At 37.2% G+C, this 25,079-nt stretch overlaps 2 protein-coding genes across 3 annotated transcripts in view; one reads left to right on the forward strand and one right to left on the reverse strand.

Annotated features, from left to right (window-relative positions):
- RGSL1 (regulator of G protein signaling like 1) overlaps positions 1-22,932 on the forward strand; it is a 97,091-nt gene extending 74,159 nt beyond the window's left edge. The window contains exons 19-24 of one of the 2 annotated variants that reach the window (XM_074222189.1): positions 854-992; positions 1,251-1,375; positions 16,047-16,153; positions 17,073-17,162; positions 22,331-22,382; positions 22,840-22,932. In XM_074222189.1, the coding sequence (XP_074078290.1) occupies positions 854-992; positions 1,251-1,375; positions 16,047-16,153; positions 17,073-17,162; positions 22,331-22,382; positions 22,840-22,915 (589 nt within the window). In that variant the 3' untranslated portion in view covers positions 22,916-22,932. Of the gene's footprint in view, positions 1-853; positions 993-1,250; positions 1,376-16,046; positions 16,154-17,072; positions 17,163-22,330; positions 22,383-22,839 lie in introns of those variants that run through there. The other variant, XM_074222191.1, reaches the window with a different exon arrangement.
- RNASEL (ribonuclease L) overlaps positions 15,549-25,079 on the reverse strand; it is an 86,193-nt gene continuing 76,662 nt past the window's right edge. The window contains exon 6 of the mRNA XM_074222193.1: positions 15,549-23,118. Within this exon, the coding sequence (XP_074078294.1) occupies positions 23,092-23,118 (27 nt within the window). The 3' untranslated portion in view covers positions 15,549-23,091. The remainder of the gene's footprint in view (positions 23,119-25,079) is intronic.

Below are 25,079 nucleotides of genomic sequence, written 5' to 3' on the forward strand. Positions count from 1 at the left end.
ATCTGTAAAATGAGCTAGAGAAGGAAATGGCAGACCACTTTATTATCTTGCCAAGAAAACCCCAAATGGGGTTATCAAGAGTCACACATTACTGAAAAACAATTTTTTTATGTTATAAATGAAGTACTAATGTCCAGAGAGATCAATTTCTTAGTCAAGGTCATTCAGTTAGTAAGTGGGAAAGCTTAAACTAGCACATAGATAGTTGTATTCTAAGTTCAGTTTTCTTTCCAACAAAGCTTATTGCAAGAGAAAAGTCAATACATAATTCAAGCCACCACTATTTTTACATCATAGAACATAATAACTATAATTGACCTTCTGGTCCAAACCCTTTATCTAAGAGAAGTGCTTTATCTAAAAGAAATAAGCCCCTTCCAAACCCCAAAAGTACCCTCTTCAATCTGTTCATTGTTGCATGAAATTCACTGAACAAGCTATTCTACCTTCCATTTTTCTGTTTTAAAGTCTAGAATGCAAATTCTTCCAGGACAGGTAAAATTTTGGCTTAAAGTTAATTCACAGCAAGTTAGAAATGATATCTGAAAAATGGAAGATCCTTTTAGGGCAAGAGCTTTTAGTATGAGAGAGAAGAAAACAAAAAGAGGTAAAGTTTCTGGAGCAGATGATTGAAAATAAAACTGAGGGTGAAGAGGAGGAGGTAGAAAAAAGAGAGACCTGAACTCCTAACCTTGAACTTCCTGAACTATCCTGACTTCTCAGTTTTGCTGACAATTAATCCAAAGGGGAAAGTCCATCTGTAGACCAAAAGAGAATACTTAGGCCTGGTATCTTCTGCCTCCAATGACCCAACAATCACTTTCTTAGGATCCCACACACCACTCTATTTCAGATACAATGAGCTGGCCAGTTCAGCCTGGGCACTGCAAGCTAACAAAGTCGTCAATGAAAATGATGTTGCACTGTTGAAATACAAAGCACATATTATATACAAGCTCTTCCTGGCTTCTGATATTCCTCCCAGATTACGGGTAAGAGGGGAACCTTAGCTCAATTCTGGGCTTTTTCAACAGAACTGGTCCTGCCAATGTGCCCCCTCAGCAAGGACTGAAGACAACTTCTAGCAGATCATAATTTCTCTGAGTTGATTAGCTTCCAGTATCAGCACCACTTCTGATAGCAGAAAAGAAGGAGGCTCTAGAGGAAGGAGAAGAGCATTTCTTCCTTAGGGGTGAGGATCAGACTCTGACTGACCCAGCAATGACATAAATTTCCTTTTCTTTGGGCAGGTGAATATTTCTGAAAACATGAAAGACACCATCCAAAATGCACTTTTAGAGGGGACCCTGGATCGCTCTATCTTCCATGTTTCTTTCATATCAATTCTCACCATACTTTTGTTCTTCTGGAAAAAGTAAGTCTCTCCTGTAATACTGTAAATCTAGAATGACCCTGAATTTCATACTCTCAATTTAGAGATGAGAAAACTGAGCACTTGAGGGAAGAAACTTGTCTAAGGTCATGAGGCAAGTCAGAGACCTAATAAGACTGAAATCAATCTTGTGATGTTTAGTTTGATGTCTCATTTGTGTCTCTAAGAATGATGATGAAGTCATGGAATTTTAATTATTTTTTTTTTGGATAACTAGGGTATCTCTTTTTAGACTCCTTTTCATATATTTCTATCTTACACCTGGGGCAACAGAATGGCACAATGGATAGAGTGCCAGGTCTGGAATCAGGAAGACTTAATCTTTCTGAGTTGAAATCTGACCTCAGACATTTATTGGTTGTGGGACACTGGGCAGATCACTTAACCTTATTTGCTTCACTTTTCCTCATCTATAAAATGAACTAAAAAGAGAAAGATAAATGACTTCAGTATCTTTGCCAAGAAAACTCCAAATGGCATTATGAAGATAGACAGACACATCTGAGATGACTGAACAACAACAAACCAAAAATCTTAATACTTGGATAAATTTCTTGACCTTTCAGCCCATTCTTTTTATAGCTATCATTGCCCTATTCCAAACACTGACAAATAAATAATAATATCAATAAATAGCATGGGGTATATGTGAGGAAGGAGATGTGATTTTTTTTTTGTTTCAATTTGAGTGGGGGAAAAAAGTATCCATTGCATACTTATGATGTGTCACATACTAGGCTGGAAATACAAAATGGAAAACTGAAACAGTCTTTTTCTTTCAAGTAAATCAGACTCTTACTTGAAGAAGATAACACATAAAAGAAAGTTCAACTACAGGCCCAGGGATCCTTAAACTTCAACAGTAGATTAAATGACAAAATAGAGGCATATCATATAGCAAAGTCAGAAGGAAGGAAACGTTAATTAAGCTCCAACTCTGTGTTACACATTGTACATTTTACAGCTATTATCTCATGGAAGGTAAGTACTAGTACTATCATGTCCATTTTGCAGTTGAGGAAACTGAGGCAGACAGAAGTTAAGTGACTAACCCCGAGTCACACAGATAATATCAGGACAGGTTTCAACTCAGGTCTTCCTAACTCCAGACCCAATGCTCACTGTACTTCATCCAGCTAAAGGACCTTAGGACACAGTGGTCTGTCCAGAGTTGGATGACTTCTCATTCAATTCTGTGAATGGTCAACTAGTTCATGTCAGTTCTCAGGTCGTGGGGGGGGGGGGGGGGGGGGCAATGTATTTGTGGGAACAAGGGAACAAGCTCATTAGCGTCTCCAAATCTCATTTTCTTCTAACATAGAGTAAGGATAGCAATACTTTCTTAAAAAATAGAAATGGAACAAACACATGTAAAATGGTTGTTGATAAGTTGCCTTTCTGCTTTTTTGAGAAATGCTTGTTAACTAATACTCTCTTGTCTGAGATAACTTGACTCTTTCTTTTTAAAATTTACTAAAAGCATAATAAATTCTTCTCCGGTCACTTATTTTAACTCCTTGAATTCTTGTTTTCAAGTGCATGTCTCAGAAAAACATATTGTTGGATTTTCCTTTTGGGTACACTTTTACCCTCTTTAGTTTTGAAGATTCTGGCTGGATTCCTATTATTCAGAATGCTTTTAGGTCCCATTAATCAATCAAACTTTCCTTAATGAGAGAGAGAGAGAGAGAGAGAGATGGTTGCTATTCCCATGTAAGTGCTAGTCCACTTTAATGCTTAATCTCATGTTGTCCTTACCCCCTTTATTCTGTCACCCCAGGACCTTTCACATTGTCTTCCCCAGCTTCCCTGTTCTTTGTTCTATGTTTTATGGAAAGGAGATTTGGGTCATTGGATAAACTGAAGCAACCATTTGACACACTTTATTGGCAAGTTCACAGCCTGCTAAAAAAACTTTTAAAACTCAAAGCTCTCCATTTATCTTTATTAAATACTATTGAGACAATCACAGGATTCATCTGGGATTGGTCCTCAACATAACTCAGGGGAATCCCCTTTTCTTGAGCACTCCTTGGTGAAATTTTTTTTTTACCTAAAGTAGGATTTCTCCAGAATAATTAAAGCAAAGGCCTAACTCTTGACTTCAGCTTCTCAAGTAATTTTTTCTGAGCCTAAGGTAAGCACTCTATTGGGGAAAACTGCAGTTTTTTTGTCTATTGATGTCTGTCTTTGGGATGTTATTTGTGTTCACTATGAACATTTAGAAATAAAGACTGGAAAAATCCCTGGAGGTACTTCTAAAGACTCGGAAACTTGGATCAAATCAGGGGAAAGTCTAAGGTTTTTTAAAACCCTAAAGAATTTCTTTAAGGAAAGCTCTCTGTTCCTATAAACCAGGAGAAATCAAGAAAGGCAGTCAACATAGAGAAAAGTCACAGAATCAGCCTTTGTGTGTCCCATAGTGCTGTCTCTGGAGACATCTAGTGACCAAAGTGAAAATAGCAATATATTTGATTATAATTTTTCCCCTAATTTCAATACCAAGTGTTTAGTATTTGGAAAATCTCCTTATTCTGTCCTGATACCATCGCTTCATGTAGTTTACAAACTGGGTCCCCAACAAAAAAGATTGTACCTACTGGTCATCACACCTACATTGCAGGAGTATGGCACTGTGAACCCAGACACAGAAATCAAGAGTAAAGAAAAGAAACCAGTCTTCCTTTTTGTAACAAAAGCATCAATGAGCTTTTCCTTAGCCATTACCTGACTACCCATTCTGTCCCAATCATTGGTATCTTGATTGCAAGGTCTACCAATTGGAATGCCATGAACTATAAGAGCAATTCCTCTTAGGGATTCCTGAGTCCTTTTAGATCTAAAAACTAAGGACAAGGTCTGCGACCAGGTTACCTCTTGGAAAGAAACTCGTGAAAAAAAGTATTAAATTCTTAGTGAGGTGCTCTTTGAAGACCATATCTCTCAATCACTCAAAAAATAGTTTAGAATAGAAATTTTAAAATTAAAAATATCTTTTTAACTTCTTCAAACTGGTACCTTATCTGACAAGGAAAGATAAAATTCAGTCCTTAAATGAGAAACAGAGACTTCAACTGCAATCTCTAACATTCGTGAGAATTCTTATTCTTTGTTCTAACTGGTCCTGAAGCGGGGGTCCACAAAACCCATCAGACCCCCTGTTTCTGTGTGTTTGTGCCTTAGAAATTTTTCTTTAAGAGAGGTTAGGTGGCACAGTGGATAGAGCCACCGGCCCTGGAGTCAGGAGTTCAAATCCAGCCTCAGATGTTTAATAATTACCTAGCTGTGTGGCCTTGGGCAAGCCACTTAACCCCATTGCCTAGCAAAAAATTTAAAAAAAAAAGAATTTTTTTTTTTACTTTGGTCACATCTAAGAAATTATTTAGGAGAATGGGAGCAAAACAATTCTAAAACTAAGCTTGAAAAAGGGTCTCCCTTCGAAAAACTTCTCACAGCATGGGAAAAGGGAGAACTCCCAGAAGAGCCAGAAATGACTATAAGCAAAAACAAAAACATTTTGGAATTAGATTATGTGATATTTGGAACTTCCGGCCAAGATGTTGGAGAAAAGATAGACACTGTGATAGGTTCTCTCTCTTTCCCCTCAAAAATAACATGAGAGAAACCTCTTAATAGAAATTCGATCAACAAAATTCAGAAAGAGGAGCCAGGAGAAGAACACCTACCAAGAAGGTCTGTCTCAGGGGAACCGAGAAAGGAGAACAGGAGGATTAGTGTGGGGACAGCAGCTGGGGGAAGACAGAGGGCCAGCCTCAGCTGTGTAGACTCCTGTGAGTGGCGGGTGCGAGATCCAACTTTAGCCACAGTCTTTGTCCAGGGGGAGTGGAGCTGTGGGAGAGTGAGTCCCAGCACAGAGTCTCAAAGCATGCCTGGAGAACAACCAGCTGGGCCAGGGACCCTTGGTCCAGAACAAACAACAAACAACCCCCCACCCCCACCCCATCAGGGAAACAGTTCACTCAAAGGAAAGGGATGAACTCTCTTCCCCAGGGCTCAGCCCAGTTTTCAAGGTCAACTCAGACCCTGCTGAGGACCTCAAACACCCCAGAGAAAGCAACCAGCACCCCCCCACTGGCTGACCCTTGGAATTACTAAGCCAAGTGAACAAAGCCTCTAGGATCCTCAAAAGCAAACCTCTGAGAGCCAGCTCCCCCCCAACACAAGATGAAAAAAGGCCAGAGAAAAGGGGAGAAACACGTAGAAGAGACAGATCCTAACCCAGAGAGATCTAGCATTGCTGAGAATACGAATTGATCTCCAGCCCAGAAAGACTTCCTTGAAGAAATCAGGAAGGAGTTTAAAAATAATTGGAAAAATTGGGAAAAAAACTCAAGAGAAAATTAACACATTGCAAGAGAAAATTAACATCTTACAACAAGAAAACAAATCCTTAGAAAAAACACTATACAAATGAGACAAACAAAATACAAAATGAGAATAATTCTCTCAGATCTTCATTTGGGCAAATGCAAAAAGAAAATGATTCTCTCAAATCCTCAATTGGGCAAATGCAAAAAAGGAAATACTTCTCTCAGAACTACATTTGGGCAAATAGAAAAGTCCTTCAAAAATAGAATTTACCAACTAGAAAAGGAGTTGCAAAAGATAAAAGAAGAAAAATATTCTCCTCTAAAAAAAAAAGAATGGAATTGGCGGAAACTAATGACTTCAGGAGACAACAAGATTATGTTAAAACCAAAAGATTGAAAAAATAGAAAAAAATGTAAAATACCTCATCAGCAAAACCACTGACCTTGAGAATCAATTGAGAAGGAAGAATCTGAGAATTACTGGCCTTCCTGAGAACATTGAAGAGAAAAAAAAAAGCCTGGACTTAATATTATAGGATTTAGTGATGGAAAATTGCCCTGATATCATGGAACCAGAGGGCAAAATAGTTATTGAAAGAATACATCAACCCCCTCCAGAAAAAGATCCAAAAATGAAAACACCAAGGAATGTTGTGGCCAAATTCCAGAACTATCAGATAAAAGAAAAAATCCTGCAAGCAGTCAGAAAGAAAAAAAAAATTAAATGCCAAGAAGCCACAGTAAGGATTACACAGGACCTGGCCACAGCAACATTAAGGGATCAAAGGGCCTGGAATGAGATATTCTGAAGAGCAAGGGAGCTTGGAATGCAGCCAAGAATCCACTACCTGACAAAGCTGAGCCTTCTCTTCCAGGGAAAAAGATGGACATTTAATGAAATGGGAGACTTCCAATATTTCATAATGCAAAGACCAGAGCTAAATAGAAAATTTGGACATCAAACAGGAGGCTCAAGAGACACGATAAGATGAAACTGGCTATATACCCACTTGGGAGAAAGAGTCTCATAACTCCGGAGAATTGTAACTCTATTAGAATGGACACTCATAACTTTTCTGTGACTCAGAATGATTTAAAAACAATACCTCCTTAAAAAGGGGGGATGGAGGGAGACTGAATGGGGCAAATCTCATTACATCAAGAGATAGAAAAGACTTATTGTAATTGAGGGGAAGAAGGGAGGAGGTGAGAACAGCCTGAATCTTCATTTCACCACACTTGGCTTAAAGTTAACTTAGACACACTTAATCAAGTTAAGAAACTTATCTTACCTTTCATGCATTAAAAAAGGGAAAAGGGGAGGGGAGCAGGGTGGGGGAGAAAAAGGGGAACTAATAGAAGAAAGGGAAGAAAGGGAAAGGGGAAAAAAGGGGGGGTCTATTTAAGAGGACAAACACACTGAAGGTGGTGGCATTCAGAAACAAAACACTGGGGAATATGGATAAAGGGAGAAAGGGGGAAAAATACAAACAGAAGGAAGATAGCATGCAGGGCAATAAATAGTTAGAAATTATAACTTTGAATGTGAATGGGATGAACTCTCCCTTAAAACAAATAGCAGAGTGGATTAAAAACCCGAATCCTACAATATGCTGCTTACAAGAAACTCATTTGAAGCAGAGAGATACATATAGAGTAAAGGTAAAAGGTTGGAGCAAAATTTTGTTTCAGCTGTAGTGAAAAAAGCAAGGGTAGCAATCATTATCTCATACAAAGCAGCTGCAAAGATAGATAGCATTAAAAGAAATAAGGAAGGAAACTATATCCTCCTAAAAGGTACTATAGACAATAAAGTAATTTCAATATTAAATATATATGCACTCAATGGGACAGCATCCAAATTCTTAGAGGAGAAGTTGATAGACATAGACAGCAAAACTCTACTAGTGGGAGACCTCAACCTCTCGATCTCAGATTTAGATAAATCGAATCATAAAATAAACAAGAAGGAAATTAAGGAGGTAAATAGATTGTTAGAAAACCTAGATATGATAGACTTATGGAGGAAACTGAATGGGGATAGAAAGGGGATATACTTTGTTTTCTGCAGAACATGGCACTTACACAAAAATTGCCCATGTACTAAGACAAAAAAATCTAATGATCAACTGCAGAAAGGCAGAAATAGTGAATTCATCTTTCTCAAATTGTAATGCAATAAAAATCATATACAATACTGGACCAGGGAGATATAGACCCAGAACTAAATGGAAACTAAATAACCTCATTTTAAAGAATGAGTGGATCAAGCAACAAATTATAGAAAGAATTATTTCATTCTAGATAATGACAATAATGAAACAACATACCAAAATCTATGGGGTACACTCTAGGAGGCTGTCAGGGGATATATATATATATATATATATATATATATATATATATATATATCTTTAAATGCTTACATGAATAAATTAGAGAAAGAAAAAATCAATGAACTAAACATGCAACTAAAAAAATTAGAGAAAGAACAAATTAAAAAACCCCAATTAAATATCAAATTAGAAATTCTAAAAATTAAAGGAGGAATTAATAAAATCAAAAGCAAGAAAACTATTGAACTAATAAATAAAACCAAGAGCTGGTTTTATGAAAAAGCCAATAAAATTGATAGACCTTTGGTCAATTTGATTAAAAAAAAAGGAAAGAAGAAAACCAAATTGTTAGTATCATAAATGAAAAAGGTGAACTCACTACCAATGAGGAAGAAATTAAAGTAATAATTCAGAATTACTTTGCCCAACTATATGCCAATAAATTTGACAATCTAAGTGAAATGGATGAATAATCTGGGCAGATTAAATGAAGAGGAAATTAAAAACTTAAATAACTCTATCTCAGAAAAAGAAATTCAACAAGCCATTATTGAACTCCCTAAGAAAAAACATCCAGGGCCAGAAGGATTCACAAGTGAATTCTATCAAACATTTAAGGAACAATTGGAGGGGTGGCTAGGTAGCCCAGTGGATGGAACACTGACCCTGGAGTCAGGAGTACCTGAGTTCAAATCCAGACTCAGACACTTAATAATTACCTTGGGCAAGCCACTTAACCCCATTTGCCTTGCAAAAAAAAAAAAAAACTTAAAAAAAAAAGGAACAATTGTTCCTGATTGTTGTACTGAAGGGATGAGCAAGTGCATCAGGGTTGATCATCACCCCCATGTTGCTGTTAGGGTGTTAGGTGCAAGAATATCATTCATAAACTCTTTGGAAAAATAGGTGAAGACGGAACTTGGCCTAACTCTTTCTATGATACCAATATGATGCTGATACCTAGGAAGAGTTAAAAGAGAGAAAGAAAATTATAGACCTATCTCCCTGATGAATATAGATGTAAAAATCTTAAGTAAAATCTTAGTAAAGTGATTACATCAAGTTATCACTAGGATAATACACTATGCCCAAGTAGGATTTATCCCACGAATGCAGGGTTGGTTCAATATTAGGAAAACTTAGTATAATTAATTATATCAATAACACACCTATCAGAAATTATATGATCATATCAATAGATGCTGAAAAAGCTTTTGACAAAATACAGCAACCATTCCTACTTAAAACACTAGAGAGTGTAGGAATAAATGGACTGTTCCTTAGAATAATTAGCAGTATCTATCTGAAACCATCAACAAGTATTATATTAAATAGGGAGAGGCTAGACGCATTCCCAATAAGATCAGGGGTGAAACAAGGGTGCCCATTATCACCGCTACTATTCAATATCATATTAGAAATGTTAGCCTCAGCAAAAAGAGAAGAAAAAGAAATCAAAAGAATTAGAATTGGGAAGGAGGAGACAAAACTCTCACTCTTTGCAGTTGACATGATGGTATACCTAGAAAATCCCAAAAAGTCATCTAAAAAATACTAGAAATAATTACCAACTTTATCAAAGTAGCAGGATATAAAATAAACCCTCATAAATCCTCAATATTTCTATATATGACTAGCAAGATACAGCAGAAAGAGCTAGAAAGAGAAATCCCATTCAAAGTAACCTCAGACAAAATAAAAGACCTGGGAATATACATGCCAAGGCAGACTCAAAAAGTTTTTGAAAACAATTATAAAACTCTTCTCATGCAAATAAAATCAGATTTAAATACCTGGGCATACATCAACTGTTCATGGATAGGTCGAGCTAATATAATAAAAATGACAACTCTACCAAAACTAAACTATTGTTTAGCACCCTACCTATCAAAATTCCAAAAAATTAATGAGTTAGAAAAAGTTGTAAGTAAATTCATATGGAGAAATAAAAAGTGAAGACTTTCCAGGGATTCAATGAAAAAAGTGCAAAAGCAGGTGGCTTAGACCTACCTGATCTAAAATTATATTACGAAACATCAGTCATCAAAACTGTCTGGTATTGGCTAAAAAATAGAGTGGTGGACCAGTGGAATAGACTAGGTGCAATAGCAGGAAATGATTATAGTAATCTGCTCTTTGATAAACCCAAAGAGTCCAGCTATTGGGATAAAAACTCTCTCTGATAAAAACTGTTGGGAAAATTGGAAATTAGTATGGAAGAAACTTAAATTAGAAGATCAAGGACTAGTTTACCTGTCAGATATATGGAAAGGGAAATAGTTTATGACCAAGGAAGAGATAGAAAACATCATTCAAAACAAACTAGATGATTTTGATTACACTAAATTAAAAAGCTTTTACACAGACAAAACCACTGTAACCAAGATCAAAAGAAATGTAGTAAATTAGGAAACAATTTTTGTAACTAGTATTCCTGACAAAGGACTCATTTCTAAAATATACAGAGAACTGAGTCAAATCTTCAAAAAAAACCAAGCCATTTCCCAATTAACAAATGGTCAAAGGATTTTCAAAGGCAATTTACAATTGAGGAAATCAAAGCAATCCATAGTCATATGAAAAATTGCTCCAAATCATTACTTACTAGAGAAATGCAAATTAAAGCATCTCTGAGATACCACCTCATACCTCTCAGACTGGCCAGTATGACCAGAAAGGAAGATGACCAATGTTGGAAAGGATGCAGGAAATCTGGGACACTAATACATTGTTGGTGGAGCTGTGAACTCATCCAACCTTTCTGGAGAGAAATTTGGGATTATGCCCAAAGGGCAACAAAAATGAGCATACCCTTTGACCCAGCAATACCACTACTGGGTCTATACCCTGAAGAGATGATTTAAAAAAAGGGTAAAAATGTCACCTGTACAAAAATATTTATAGCAGTCCTGTTTGTGGTGGCAAAAAATTGGAAATGAAGTGAATATCCATCAATTGGGGAATGGCTTAACAAACTGTGGTATATGTATGTGATGGAACACTATTGTTCTATTAGAAACCAGGAGGGATGGGAATTCAGGGAAGCCTGGAAAGTTTTACATGAACTGATGCTGAGCAAGATGAGCAGAACCAGAAAAACACTGTATACCCTAACAGCAACATGGGGGTGATGATCAATCCTGATGGATTTGCTCATCCCTTCAGTGCAATTACCAGGAAAAATTTTGAGCTATCTGCAATGGAGAATACCATCTGTATCCAGAGAAAGAATTATGGACTTTGAACAAAGACCAAAGACTATTACCATCAAATTAGAAAAAAAAAAAGCATTATATTATTATTATGTAATTTTACTATCTCATACTTTATTTTTCTTCCTTAAGGATATGATTTCTCTGTCATCACATTCAACTGAGATCAATGTATAACATGGAACCAATGTAAACACTAACAGAATGCCTTCTCTGGGAGGGGGGGAAGGGAAGCAAGAATGTGGGGAAAATTGTAAAACTCAAAATAAATGAATTCTTTCTTTAAAAATATTATGTGATATTTGGTTTAAAACAGCAAAAAAAAAATCTGTTGAATAATTTTGGTTTCAGTTGAGTACTTCTGGTAAAGGAGGTAAGGCTAGCCATAGCAGATAAATAAAATCAGATGAAATACTGGTGTGTGTTGAGGCAAATTAAATGATTCTCTGCCTCAATGTTAATCTAAGCAGGAATGTGAGATGATGGGATTGCAGGTGAGGCAGAGCCGAGCCTCACTTCTGATTGAGAAGGGTTGAACCCATGTACTTTGGACATAGAAGGAGTGCTGATCGGGTATAGGCACCTTCACAATCAAGAGGCTCAGCTCAGCTCGGCCTCACCAGCCACCCTCTCCCTACATGATACTGATGCATATTCTTTTATAAGAGAAGATACCCACCAGACTGGTGCCAAAAATAGTTTATTATTGATGATAACCACCTGGGTGACTTCTCTGCTATCTAATATCAGTGCCCAGGTCATTGAGTTTGTGGTCCTTCTCTGGCATGTCTTCTAGACAAAGGAAAAACCATCATGATCTATACTGACTCACAATATGCATTTGGTATCTACCACATCATTGAATACTTTATAAGGGGAATTTTTAACATATTCTTAACATATACAAATAACACCACCCATACTGGCAGCAATGATCTTATTTTGAGGGGAAAACTGGTGCTAATACCAGGCTTGCTGTCCTAGAGGGGCCTTCATATGTTTTTAATTTCTCTCCTTGGGATAACATCTCTCTTTCTTATGATGATTGGAGTTGAGTTATGGAAATGATGGCATAAGGCAAAAATAGATTGTTGGGAGTATGGGGATTACAGAGGATAAAACACTCTTCCCTAGAGTTTCAATTACCAGATAACGTCTATCTCTTCATAGAGAAAGTTTGGATCTCAAGGATTTGAGGATTGTATCAGGAGGGTTTAGGTTTGGGTGTCATCAAATAGTTGCCTATGTCTATGCCTCTTACCCTATTTACCAGGTGAATAACCAGCATTCTTACTATGTCAAAACATATTATGGACATCCTCTAGCTTCTATACCTTTTGAGCACTTGCAGATTGATTTCATTTGTATTTCTAAGTCTGGATATCATAAGATTTGTTATTGTTGACCAGTTCATCCAATGGGTAGAGATCTTTCCAAGCTTTCAGTCCATGGTTTTATTTGTTGCTAAAATGTTCCTGAAAGAAATTGATCATCACTTCAAGTTGTTGGCAGACATTGTCTCAGACATGAGCACCCACTTTACCAATTCTATCCTATCCCAAATCTTTTTTGTCTGTGAGCAACCCCAAAGTTCCACATACCTTGCCATTCCCAAAACTCAGACCAAGTTGAACATATGAACAAGGAGCTTAAAATAATCATTGTGTACTGAGACTCATCTGATATGATCTCTCCCCACTAGAATTATTCTATCTGGGTAGCAGACCAAAGAAAGACTTACATATATCTCCTTTTGAAACACTTTTTGGACACCACCCACCCACCCAAGCAAAACCTTTTCCCCCAGTATAGGTATCCTTCCTGGGAAGAAACACTTCTACTGATTCCTATAAGAATTGCAGGCCAGACTGCAGCTAGTTCACAATTCAAGAGCAGCACATATTGGGCCATTGGACTTTTAATTCCACATTCTATACCCAGGAGATAAGGTCTACATCACAAACTTTCAGGGAACCATTGGAACCCAGCCTGCTTGGGAAGCACTGTTCCCAACAGTAATCAAGTCATAGAAAATAATTTGTGGATAATTGTTCTATGTATGAAATCAATCCCTTATACCAATGCAAAACCTGTCCCTTGCACCAATATCATTTATGTTGATACACGATGCTAGTTTCCTTACTAATATCATCCATTTTTCCCTTTCTAAAATGTAGAAATACTGACATTAACAGAGAAATGTATGAATCCCTAGGAGAATGGATCAGTTATTTTTTCTTTAATTTCCTTTTAATTTGAATTAAGCCTTAAAATCTCTTGCAAGAGAATGTGAATTGTGGATAAGACAAGACCAAAGCTCTGACTCTCCTCTTTAGCTTCCTATTGGCATTTTCCCAATTTTTATATACCCCAGTGAGTGGAGAAGAAGCCTCAGTTCTAAACAGTGACTACCTAAGCTTCCTCAAAGTCCCTCCAAACCTAAACCTTCCCAAATGTCTTCTAGGGTTATAATTTCAACCCTCCTACCAGCTACCAATAATAGAGAAGGAATTATATGGTAGCAGAAAAGAATTAATCAACAAGATTAAGGAATATATCCATGAGAAAACTATATAACCTTACAGCCATGAGAATTCTGATTCATGCTTTTCTACACTTTAAGAGAAAGATTTAAACTCTTGGTCTCCTGAGTTTAAGACCAGAACTCAGAATCACAGAAATACAGACTTTTCCAAGTAGAAGAGATCTCAGTTGTCTCATAGAGCAACTCATAAAATAAAGGAATTCCCAATCTAGCATCCCAAACATGAAGTCATTCCTAGGAAGCCTTTCTTCTTTGAATGACTCTGGTTGTTAGGAAGGATTTTGTTTGGTTTTTGCCAATATCAAACCCACACTAAGCTCCTTACAAATTCAAACAGTATAATGCTTTGCAGTTACTAAATCTAGTTCCATTTTTAGCTTTTTTTTCTTTAACTTGGACAAGAGAAAGAAGTTTCTTTTTTCTATGAATCTTCACTTGAAAATCAATTCACAATTAATGAATGAGAAACAGAACAATGATACAGTTGACATACTAGAGATCCAAAAATAAATGAAAGAGAGTTAAAAAGAAAGAAAAATAAGAAATGTGGGAGATTTAAAGGTATATAGAAAATTAGTTGGTGGATAAGAACAGCTTTCAAAACTTAACCTAGTCTGAGGTTTAGGAGACAGAGTTGGGAAAAGGGATCTATGTTCTAGATCTATGGTATCAGTGTGGGAATGACTTTAAGTCAGCAACTCTTCCGGAGCAACTCCTTTTTAACTTGAATAGACAATGTCTGGGACAATTTGAGGTTAAGTGACTTACCCACAATCACACAGCTGATAATTATCAAAAGCATGATTTTTAATACAGACCTTTTCTAACCCCAGCAATATTCCATATCTCAAGATCTACATTTGCAGATTCCATCATTATGTTTTTGTTTTTGGTTTTTTGTTTGTTTGGGGGTTTTTTGCAAGGCAATGGGGTTAAGTGGCTTGCCCAAGGCCACACAGCTAGGTAATTATTAAGTGTCTGAGGTCACATTTGAACTCAAGTACTCCTGACTCCAGGGCCCGCGCTCTAACCACTGCGCCACCTAGCTGCGCCCTGCCATCATTATGTTTTAAGCCCCAAAATATTCTGTAGGAAAATTCATTTGGGAAATGCTTGGTTAGAGATTAAAAGGCTAGTCCTTTGTAGATTGGTTATTTACTTCTAGATTCTATTCTTTGTTAGATGGTTTCTTCTTTGACACATATATTAGGACTTAGCTATTAGATTCCCATTTAGATCTGTCTTTTGTTTTCCCTGAATTGAATATAGTCTATAAATATATGCTTTTAAAAATTATATGTTTTCATGTTTATTTCTAATGCCTCCCTAAAATAAGGTCAATCTTTAATTGTGGTCATATGTGTCATGTGGTGACAATATGTATACTCCTTAATAATTTCATTCAGAAAGTGCCATGTCTTTAAGATCTAAATTTCTCCAATACTTTTTTTCAATTCTATTTTCTCCTCTTTGTTTTGTTTTTATTCTCTTGGATTTGTCTGACTCTGATAAGAGAAATATTACAGTTTTCTACTCTGTGTAACATGTCTATGAGCTCTCAACATAAACATGACTCATTTAAAATAAACCAAAAATTCAAATTGGTGACTATCAAAGTGCTTAACCAAAAAAAAATTGTTAAGCTCAATAGTTTTTAAGAAATTAAATAATTTGAAGTAAGATTCAAAGAAATTTGGGGCGGCTAGGTGGTGCAGTGGATAAAGCACCAGCCCCATAGTCAGGAGTACCTGGGTTCAAATCTGGTCTCAAACACTAAATAATTACCTAGCTGTGTGGCTTTGGGCAAGCCACTTAACCCCATTTGCCTTGCAAAAACCTAAAAAAACAAAAAGCAAACAAAAAAAAGATTCCAAGAAATTTAATACAACTACCAACTAAATTTCAACTCTTATCTGTCTTATTACTTACCAATGATTCAACTGATCAGAGCAAAATAGAAACGTTCCTTAGAATTCTAACCTTTCTGAGAACTATTCACTGCTCAAACATAGATTGGTTCACTGCAGCTCCCAGTTTGCTTTATATAAGTGCTTGGTGGTCCTTGGGGCTATCCTAAACCAAAAATTCCCTTCAGGTGAACCCACAATTGTTACTTACCTATTTATTATTTATTATAGGTCTTCCATCCTATCACCACTACCCACTTTATTTCTCTGTGAGTACTCCTAGCTATTTCCATTGTGTAACCAGAAGCAACTCTTCCCACAGGTACTGTAACTGGAGAGCAATTCATATGTACTTTGATTCTTGGGATGAGAAAAGTGAAACCTCTGCTGTTGGTACCATAACTCCTAAACAGTCTCAGTGGAGTGGGGGTAAGCTTGGGGTCATGGTTCCTTTATCCTCATCTTTTAGTAGCACTCAGGATAGCATCTGTACCTGAAGAACCTATGGACCAATAGAAATGGTGGAGTAGAAAGGAATGAGTCATTAGGAATTGGATGACTATATCTAAATGACCCAGATATAATGCTTTTGGGATATCAGGAAGTTCTGGGAGACATTTGACTTTTTTCTTTTTTGTTCACATGGTCCTTAGAGGCAAGCTATCAGACTTCAGTCACCATTACATCTGTCTTATAAAGTGTAAGTAGATGAAGTGGTGACCTCTCATTTAGGAGTACTTTGTTAAAAGAAAAAAAAAGCCTCAGATAAAGTTCTTTCATTGGAGATTCATTCCTTTGGATGAATGAATCCTTTTTTTTAATGTTTAGGAAATGTTGTTCATGGCAATATATATATTACTAATAATTTATCTAAAACTGTCATTTTGCTAACTAAATATATAATTAAAAATTTTATGGCATTAAAAAATGCAGATAACTCTGCAATGTTTAACATTCACCTGGCTATCCATCATTTCTACTTCAGAGGAAGCTAGCATAATCAGATGCATTTCTCTTAGCAGTTAGCTGAAATCAATTCATCTAGGAAATGGCAAGGGTTGGCTTTCAGGCGCTGGTTTTTTGAGAGAAGAAAATTCCAGATCTGACAGGCTAGTTCTGTGAGAGGGAAGTGCCCTGCACCCCCCAAGCAACTTGATGTAGAATAATTGCTCAGTAGCACTGATAAAGGGAGCTCCCTAAAAAGAAAGTTTCCCTAATTTAATGAAATCACAGTTCTAAAACATTTAAAAAAAAAAGATAGAAAGTTGTGAGGAGTGGAGTGAGATTAATGCTTGGTTTTTTTATTTTCTTTTGTTTTTGTTTTGCTCCCTCATTTCTCCATTTGTAGGGGAACATGCCATCCTGAGATTTTCGCTGGTCAGGGGCCTTGAGTGGCTATTGCCTCAGCCCCGGGAAGAGTTGGACAATCCAATGATATGTAAGTCTGCTGATGTCAAATTGATGTAACCAGATGAGCTACTATGGTCCTTTCTTCAAGTCTTTGGAGGGCTGTCACACAAAAGAAAGATCAGATTTGTTTTACCTGATGGAGAGTAGAACTGGTAGAAATGGAGGAAAAACTGCTCAGAGGCAAATTTTGACTTAATCTAAGGAAAAGTTATGGCCTTCCTCCCTACACTGAACTCTGGGGATGATCTCTTTTCTCTGTATCACACTCCCAACTTCCTACCTTTCTTCTTCTTCATGCACTATCCACATACTAACCTTTTCCCCTCTTGCATTCAAATCCCCTGTGCCTACAGCTACCCTTCCCCCTTCTCCACATTCTATTGTCTCAGAATCCTCCCTATGCAGAACATTATATTTTCTAAATTCAGTTCTCCTTTTCCACATAGTTTCTAGGATCAGTTCCATTTTCTTTTCTATCGATTCTTTGCTTAAACTCCTTGCCACTTGACAGTTCTCTCTTTAAAGAGCAGAAAAGGCCAGTGTGCACAAGAATTTGGAGATGAACTTTCTGATTTTAAAGACAGTCTTCAAGTCCTGACATCATCACTTGAGTCACAGTACCTACTAAGCCAATAAACCAATATAAGGTACCTCAAACACCCCCAAGAAGATGATCCAGTGGATGACATTCTGTGGCTGGTTCAGTTTAAAAAAGTCCACCTCCCTAGGTATGAAAGTCAGTGAACTGATGCACTATTCAAGAAACCCTACTATAGGGAGGCCATCAAGAAGCAACACCTGAGAAACAAGAACCAAGATAGACACGAATATCTAGCTCCATCAACAGTGAGATTTCTAATGTTCAAGAATAACCAAGAACCCTGGAATAAGCCTTTCCCTTGAAAGAGGCTTCCTAGATATTGGATTCTGGTATCTATCTTTGTATATACTCCTTAGATTGGTGCAGGTAGAAGTACTATTACTAAGCCTTAATGGACCAGCTATTTGCAATCTCCTGTGTCTTATATGTTTCCATAATAATACCAGCTGTTTAAAGAGATTTCTACCTGTCCACAGACATGCCTTCATCCCTGGGACAAGGTCCCATCTTGGTATAGTAGATATCTCTTTAAAAATGCCCCTTCTTCTGCTCTGGACCACTCCTACCCACCCAGTGTTGCCAAAAAAAACCTACCAATTTCTTCAGGGAATCTTCTAAATCTATAGTCTCCCTTCACTCATGGACCAACAATATCAATGAACTGATAAGCTTACAATGCTTTCCACTGCCAAGTTATGAAGTCCATTTATGCATATAGAATAATAATACTCCTTTCTAAAAAAACAAGTATTTTTACCCTTGGGTTTCCTCATATTTATATTACATTTTGCTTTCCTAATAGGAAATATAATACTTTTGAGAAATTATAGGAAGATCTCCAATTTATGCTTCAAACAGTTGGGACCTCCTGGGAAGTTGCAGGATTAAGTGTTAATTTTTTTTCCACTCTAGACAGGTATCCAGGGAATAAAAGAATTACATCATGGGTACCTTCCAGTTCAGCAAGTCCCATGACCTTTTAACTGTGACTGCTTGCTCCATATTAGCAAGTATTCCATCAGTCCCTGTTAGGTCAAGAATTTTTAGATCTCAACTTTCATCCACTAGCCCCTATCAAAAACTTTCCAAGTAGTATACCCATTTTCCTACACATTACACAAAAGATTTTATCCTTTATGACTATTATTGGGGGAGTTCCTTTCCAACATGTTCCTCCATTCATCATTGTCCCACCTAGCTCTCCTAATCAGGTAAATTTTCTACCTGCTCCATCTGCTGTCTTTGGTCCATATCTTTATTAATGTCGAGAATTCTCTGTACTGAAAGGCTGTCTTTCTGCTCTCTTTAATAATCTTGAGTCACATCTTCTCTAAAAAGATATAAGGCATATTGTTTGCCTAATATGTCCATATATTGGTCTCTGTTACTCAGATTGGTACAATTTTTGCTTTTATAGCTGTTGATCTTTCTTGTCTAAACAATATACAGAAAGACATTGACTTGGTCTTCCTTGCTTTAACAGATCTGTAATTTCATCATTGTGAGTAATACTTACTATAGTACAGGGTTCATTCATACACACACACACACACACACACACACACACACACACACACACACACAAACACACACACACGCACACACACATAATGCTGTGTGACTTGATCATATTCTATCAAAACTTCTGCCCAGGTTTTGCTTAGTTGCTAGAGATCTTATCCTAGGTTTCTTGACATGATTGGTTCATCTCCTTTCCCACCTCTTTGATAATATCTTTTATGCAGCTTTTTGCTTAAATGTGAAGTCAAAACAAGCTGTTTAAAAGTAATTAGGGAAGCCTTACAGATTAAGTACTAGAATAAGAGTCAGGAGATTCTGACCCAAGAGTGAGATGAAATCTCAGCTCAACCAGTAAAACAATTATTTTACCCCATGAGTCTCCTCTTAAACCCTAGGGATTGAAGGATATATTGGGGCTCCAGTTTTTCCTCATATGCATACTGATCCAGGTGAGGTCTCCTATTTTGTTATTGCCCCTGTTTCCCACTCTTTCTCCCACCCCTTTCTTTTTGCCTGTTTTCTCTCATTCAGAAATCAAGTCTCCCTCCACATATGTAGGATCATATGGGCTCTCCTTCAGGAGATTGCCAAGCCTACCTGAGGTGGGCTATCATAGATGTTAAACCATTACTCCAAAGCTCTTGATTCTTCAGAGATTATAGTGTTCATTGCTAGTCACCTAAATACCATTAAAGGAGAAATATTTGTGATAAAAAAAATAAATAAATTTTTGTTTCAGGGAGATTAACATCTTTGAAAAAGCTATAGAATTCCCAAAATGCAATTATACTTGCTCTCTTCCTTCTGTTCATTTCTGGGTTTAATTTAGTATCCATTTACAGTGTCAGTACTAGACATGTTATACTGCTGAACTAGCTCAGATTGCATATTGCAGTTGGAACATGGAAGACTCTTCATCTACTTTTTCCTGTACAGAAGATTAAGCCAACTCTTTTGACAGTTACTTGAATCTTATTAAAGAGACTCTAAAATAATCTAGAGTTGAATACAATTAGTACAATGATATCTATAAATGGAATGATCTGGAGAACCTCACCATTTATAGGGGATCTCCCTTCTATAGGAAGTCTGTGATAAATGTTCTCCATAACAACAAACATTGGTGAATCTTATCTCCTTATAATATATCTTGATATTAATTCTAGATTAATTGTAGAACAATCATCTCCATTATTACATCTAACATAAAAATTTCATATAATCTCTAGTATTCATGGAAGAGACACATCATGGGAGGAGATAAAATATTTTTTATTTTAATCATTCGATAATAAATCCAGTGGGATCTTACATTTTCTGCATCTTTCAGTTATTTGGATGACTCTAACATTATGGTCTATTCTTGTCCATGTTTTGGTTTTGAATAGGACCAACTACATCACAGGTGATATCTTGACTTAGTTATGACTATTTGTAAAAACTTGCCTTTTCCCATCTCATTTTTTAAATCAAGAATACCCACAAAATATATATAAATCATTCTCAAAGATTTTGTAGAGATGATAAAATAGGCATGCATTTTTGTTGCAATTGAGGTACTCTTCATCACTGTTTTTCAATAGGAATAATATTTGAAATCCACCCCTTCCTATGTATTATCCTGTCTTTCACATATCCCAAGACTTGATCCTCAATGCCCTTAAATTGTGTCACCTTCAGCAAACCCCTCTTCTTCTATACATGTGGTTCCATTTTCATTCATTTTAATCTTCCTTGCAATTTTATCCTTAAATACTCTTGAGATTCTCAGACAGGCAAATTAATTGATCCCATCAATTTGGGAACTTCCTTCTCAAGCACAGAGTGCAACCCATTCATCTGTGCCTGCCATATATTGTGATTCTTGCCTACATTTTCCCCTATTTCAGATTCCTTCTCCTAGTATGCTGGAGGCCTTGCTATTTTCTCTTAAGATTGTAAAGGTACCAGTGGAGCATGCTGACTCTCATTCTGAAATCCTAATATGGGACTAATTTTATAATCCTTGCTGACCCCTTTTATTTGACTTTTTCTTTGAAGTTACTCATTGACTCTCTGATAATCTGATTTAATATGCTATCACGTCACCCTTTCTACAATATCATTTTTTCCTTTCCAGCTTCTCGCTATTTTGTGAAGTTTTGTCTTTGTTTCATAGATTTGATTCATTTTTCTGTAGTTCTTTAAGGTTTGAAAACTGTTTAATACAGATTAGCTTATTTTTATTCTCACAGCAAAAATATGAGATGTAAGTGCTATTATCATTGAATTCATGAGGATACTGAGGCCAAGTGAAGCTTAAATGACTTGCAAAACTATGACCCAAGACTAGAACTCTGGTTTTCCTGCCTCTAGGTCCACTACTGTCAACTATTTTGCCTAGGTTGGATTGGCCAAACAAATCATCATCTGGTAGCTAGCCTCATAAAGCTTTCCATGCCTGAATGGGCTGGTCCTTGTCTGTATTTAAATATAAAGCTACATCTTATATAGGCAATTAATTCCCCTAGAGTTCGTATTAGTTAAGTGAATGTACAATGGATAGAGTCCGAGGTCTGGAGTCAGGAAGACTCATATCCTGAGTTCAAATCTGACCTCAGACACTTAATAATTACCTAGCTGTGTGGCCTTAGGCAAGCCATTTAATCCCATTGTCTTTCAAAAAAACTAAACTAAAAAAAAGTTGAGTTTCTCAGTAATCCCATCCTTTGTTAGCAAACCATCTTCTTTAGGAAAAGATGCTGCCTCTTCTGGAGGAGAAAGATTCAGTCCAGTTTTCCTAGATTTGTTATGATTTGATGATTTGACATCTCTATACTGAGGAAAGCTCACTTGGACAGAAAAGAACCTATGAGGGGAACTGGGTCCTCAGCCACCATTTTCCAAATACCTTGCTCTGCATACTTATTCCCAGGGTGGTCTGGTCACTGTTGTTTGGTCCCACATACACACACCAGTTTCCTTTTGCAACACACAGGGAGGATCTGACATCTGTCCTTCCCAAGACACCCTCGATAATCATCACCTCTTCCACACATGCTCTGATGAGAACTTCTCTTTATATTTGTATTTAGCTTCATCTAGCAGCATATCTCAGAAGAAAAAGGGCATCTACCAATCATCAAGGTAGGCAAATTTGGGGGGACCCCCCTTGGTTATGAGTTACCTTGTCTCTGAACTGAATAGCATGGCTCTTCATGGGATGGGGAAGCCACCTTTTTTCCCAGGAAGGGACCTTGTTTCCCAGAGACCTTCATTTCATGGCAAATGCAATTCTTCATGTAGCAAATAGATGCCAAAGTTTACTCCTCTTCCACCCCCCCCCCCAATCCTATTCTGCCTTATGAATGAAATGGAATACCCAGGGAGCTAAGGAGCTACCCTTAGAGGCAGGTTGATTACAGAAGGAAAGGGGTCCCTTTTATGGCAGTCCTTGGCCTGACCACCAACACTTAGTTGTTCAATCAGGTTCTGAAAAACGAGGTCAAGAGCCTGGAGTCCTTCTGTGAGGGGAGAACCCCAAGGTTCTCAATCTGTATGTGAACCTAATATTTTTCACTCTTTCACTCTACACTTCTCTCAGAGAATTGTTAAAGGAAGAAGAGAACATTATTAACAAGAATGATAAAGAAGAAAGGAACAAGAAGGGAATATATTGATGCCTTTGGAAATTCAGGTCAGTCTCCACTGATCCTCCAGTTCAGCCTTGCCAGAGTTTCAAGCTTAAGACATGGTTGAGTGTGGGGGAGATTTCAAGCACTCTCATCTTTGAAGAACTGTTGCAATATGCTGAGGAGGTTTCCAATGTGCTGAGGAGGCTTGGCGCTCTGAGCTCTCAATGGTTTTTAGCTGGTCCCAGCACCTGAGAAATAGACCAATACCAAAGGGGCATGGGATTTAAAGGTTTGAGACCCACTGGTTTAGAGGTCTAGAGCTACAGTATGGTTTTTTTTTGGGGGGGGGGGGTAGGTGTTTGCAAGGCAAATGAGGTTAAGTGGCTTGCCCAAGGCCACACAGCTAGGTAATTATTAAATGTCTAAGAGTGGATTTGAACCCAGGAACTCCTGACTCCAGGGCCGGTGCTTTATCCATTATGCCACCTAGCCGCCCCAAGAGCTACATTATGTTGCCTAGCACATGGGACACATATCACCAAGGCTAGAATATTGCCAACCTGGGCACCTCACTGCTGCTAACTGATTGTTCTTCTGTCTTCCTTCAGACAAAAAATTTCTGATATCTCTTAAAAAGTGAACTCAGAATTGCCTAGCTGTGTGGCCTTGGGCAAGCCACTTAACCCCATCTGCCTTACAAAAAAACTAAAAAAAAAAAGTGAACTCAGGATAGTAATAACTAGAAATAGGCCCTGAGAGAAGCACATTCCATTCACAGAGTGTGACATGGACTTCTGTGGGATGAGTTTACCCGCTTAAATAAAACTCCAAGATTTCTCAAGGTATGAAGAGAAAATCAGTTCTTGAGAATTGGACCCCTTTGCTCTGTCTTAAACAGGAAACCAAGATCCATTTATCCTAGCAAGATCCCCCCACCACTGACCCATGCTCGTTGCATAAATTACTCTAAAGAATAAGCATATAATTCAAACACAGGCAGGTTTTCCCCCTCTAGGACAAGGAATGTAGAACCATCTGGACTTGTCCAGATAAGACAGGGTCAGTTTATTCTTTACATTCTGGTCAAGGTAACAAATTGCTTGTCAGGGGAGGAGGAGCAGAAGGGACATAACACACAGCTTGAACTATTTCTAATGTATAGTATTCTATTGAAGAAATCTCAGACTTTATCCCATTCAGTCCCTCCTTTTTATTTTGATGAGATTTCTTCAAATATCTGTAATATAGACTCACATCTGATCATCATCCTCGTTTTCCTTGGAAGTCCACATTAACTTGTAGTCATCATTTCCCTTAACAAGTCCCCTTTTTGTGCATCTTTACAAGGGATCCAGGTACCATCATTACATCTCAATCCATCTACCTCTTTAAGTTGTACAGGCCAGCTAAATCAGAGATAAGACTCTCCTTAGATAGGATACAAACATACCACCCAATGGTCTCCCTCCTTTTCTTTCAATGGAGAACATCTGCACCCTGCCTCTCCTCCTTTTCATAAGGAGAAGGGCATGAGTACAAAATCAAAGGGAGATTACAAAAACAGATCCCTTGACTATACAATGTATACATAGGTGAGAAATGGTAGAGATGAACTGGTCCAGTGTCTCTCCTCTTCTCTTCTCTCCTGGAGACCTCCGATGTCCTTCTGCATCTTCTGAATGTGCTCCAAAAAGTCCTCTCCAGCTCAGGTGACTAGTTGAGACTTTGTCTTCTGGTGAAGAAACTGCTTAACATTTTACTAAGATCAAAACACATATTTTCATCACAAGACAATGCGATTTTGGAGCTTATTGCAATTTACCTTTTGCCTTATTGCCATATTGATGCACATACTTAATTTTGACACAATAAACCTTCATTAGTACTTTACTATATGAACAAACTCCCAATGACAATTGTCATACTGTCTTAAGCTTGTAACATACATTCAACAATCATCTTAGTTCAGAGTACCCAGCATATGGTTTAAAATAAAACAATCTTAGCCTTTGCTCTTATTACAATAATGGCTCAAACATCCTTAACCAAAATGAAATTTTTCAAAATATTCTCAAATATATCATTGATTTTCCTTTTCCTGACATATGTATCTGACTCACATTCCTTTCCTTAAGCTAGGTCTTAAAACTGTAATTATCCTAAGAATTTCCCATTCTTCTTCTTACCTAAATATCCCTTCTAAAAATTA

This window comes from Macrotis lagotis, chromosome 2 (assembly GCF_037893015.1).
Source record: "Macrotis lagotis isolate mMagLag1 chromosome 2, bilby.v1.9.chrom.fasta, whole genome shotgun sequence".
Taxonomy (NCBI): Eukaryota; Metazoa; Chordata; class Mammalia; order Peramelemorphia; family Peramelidae; genus Macrotis; species Macrotis lagotis.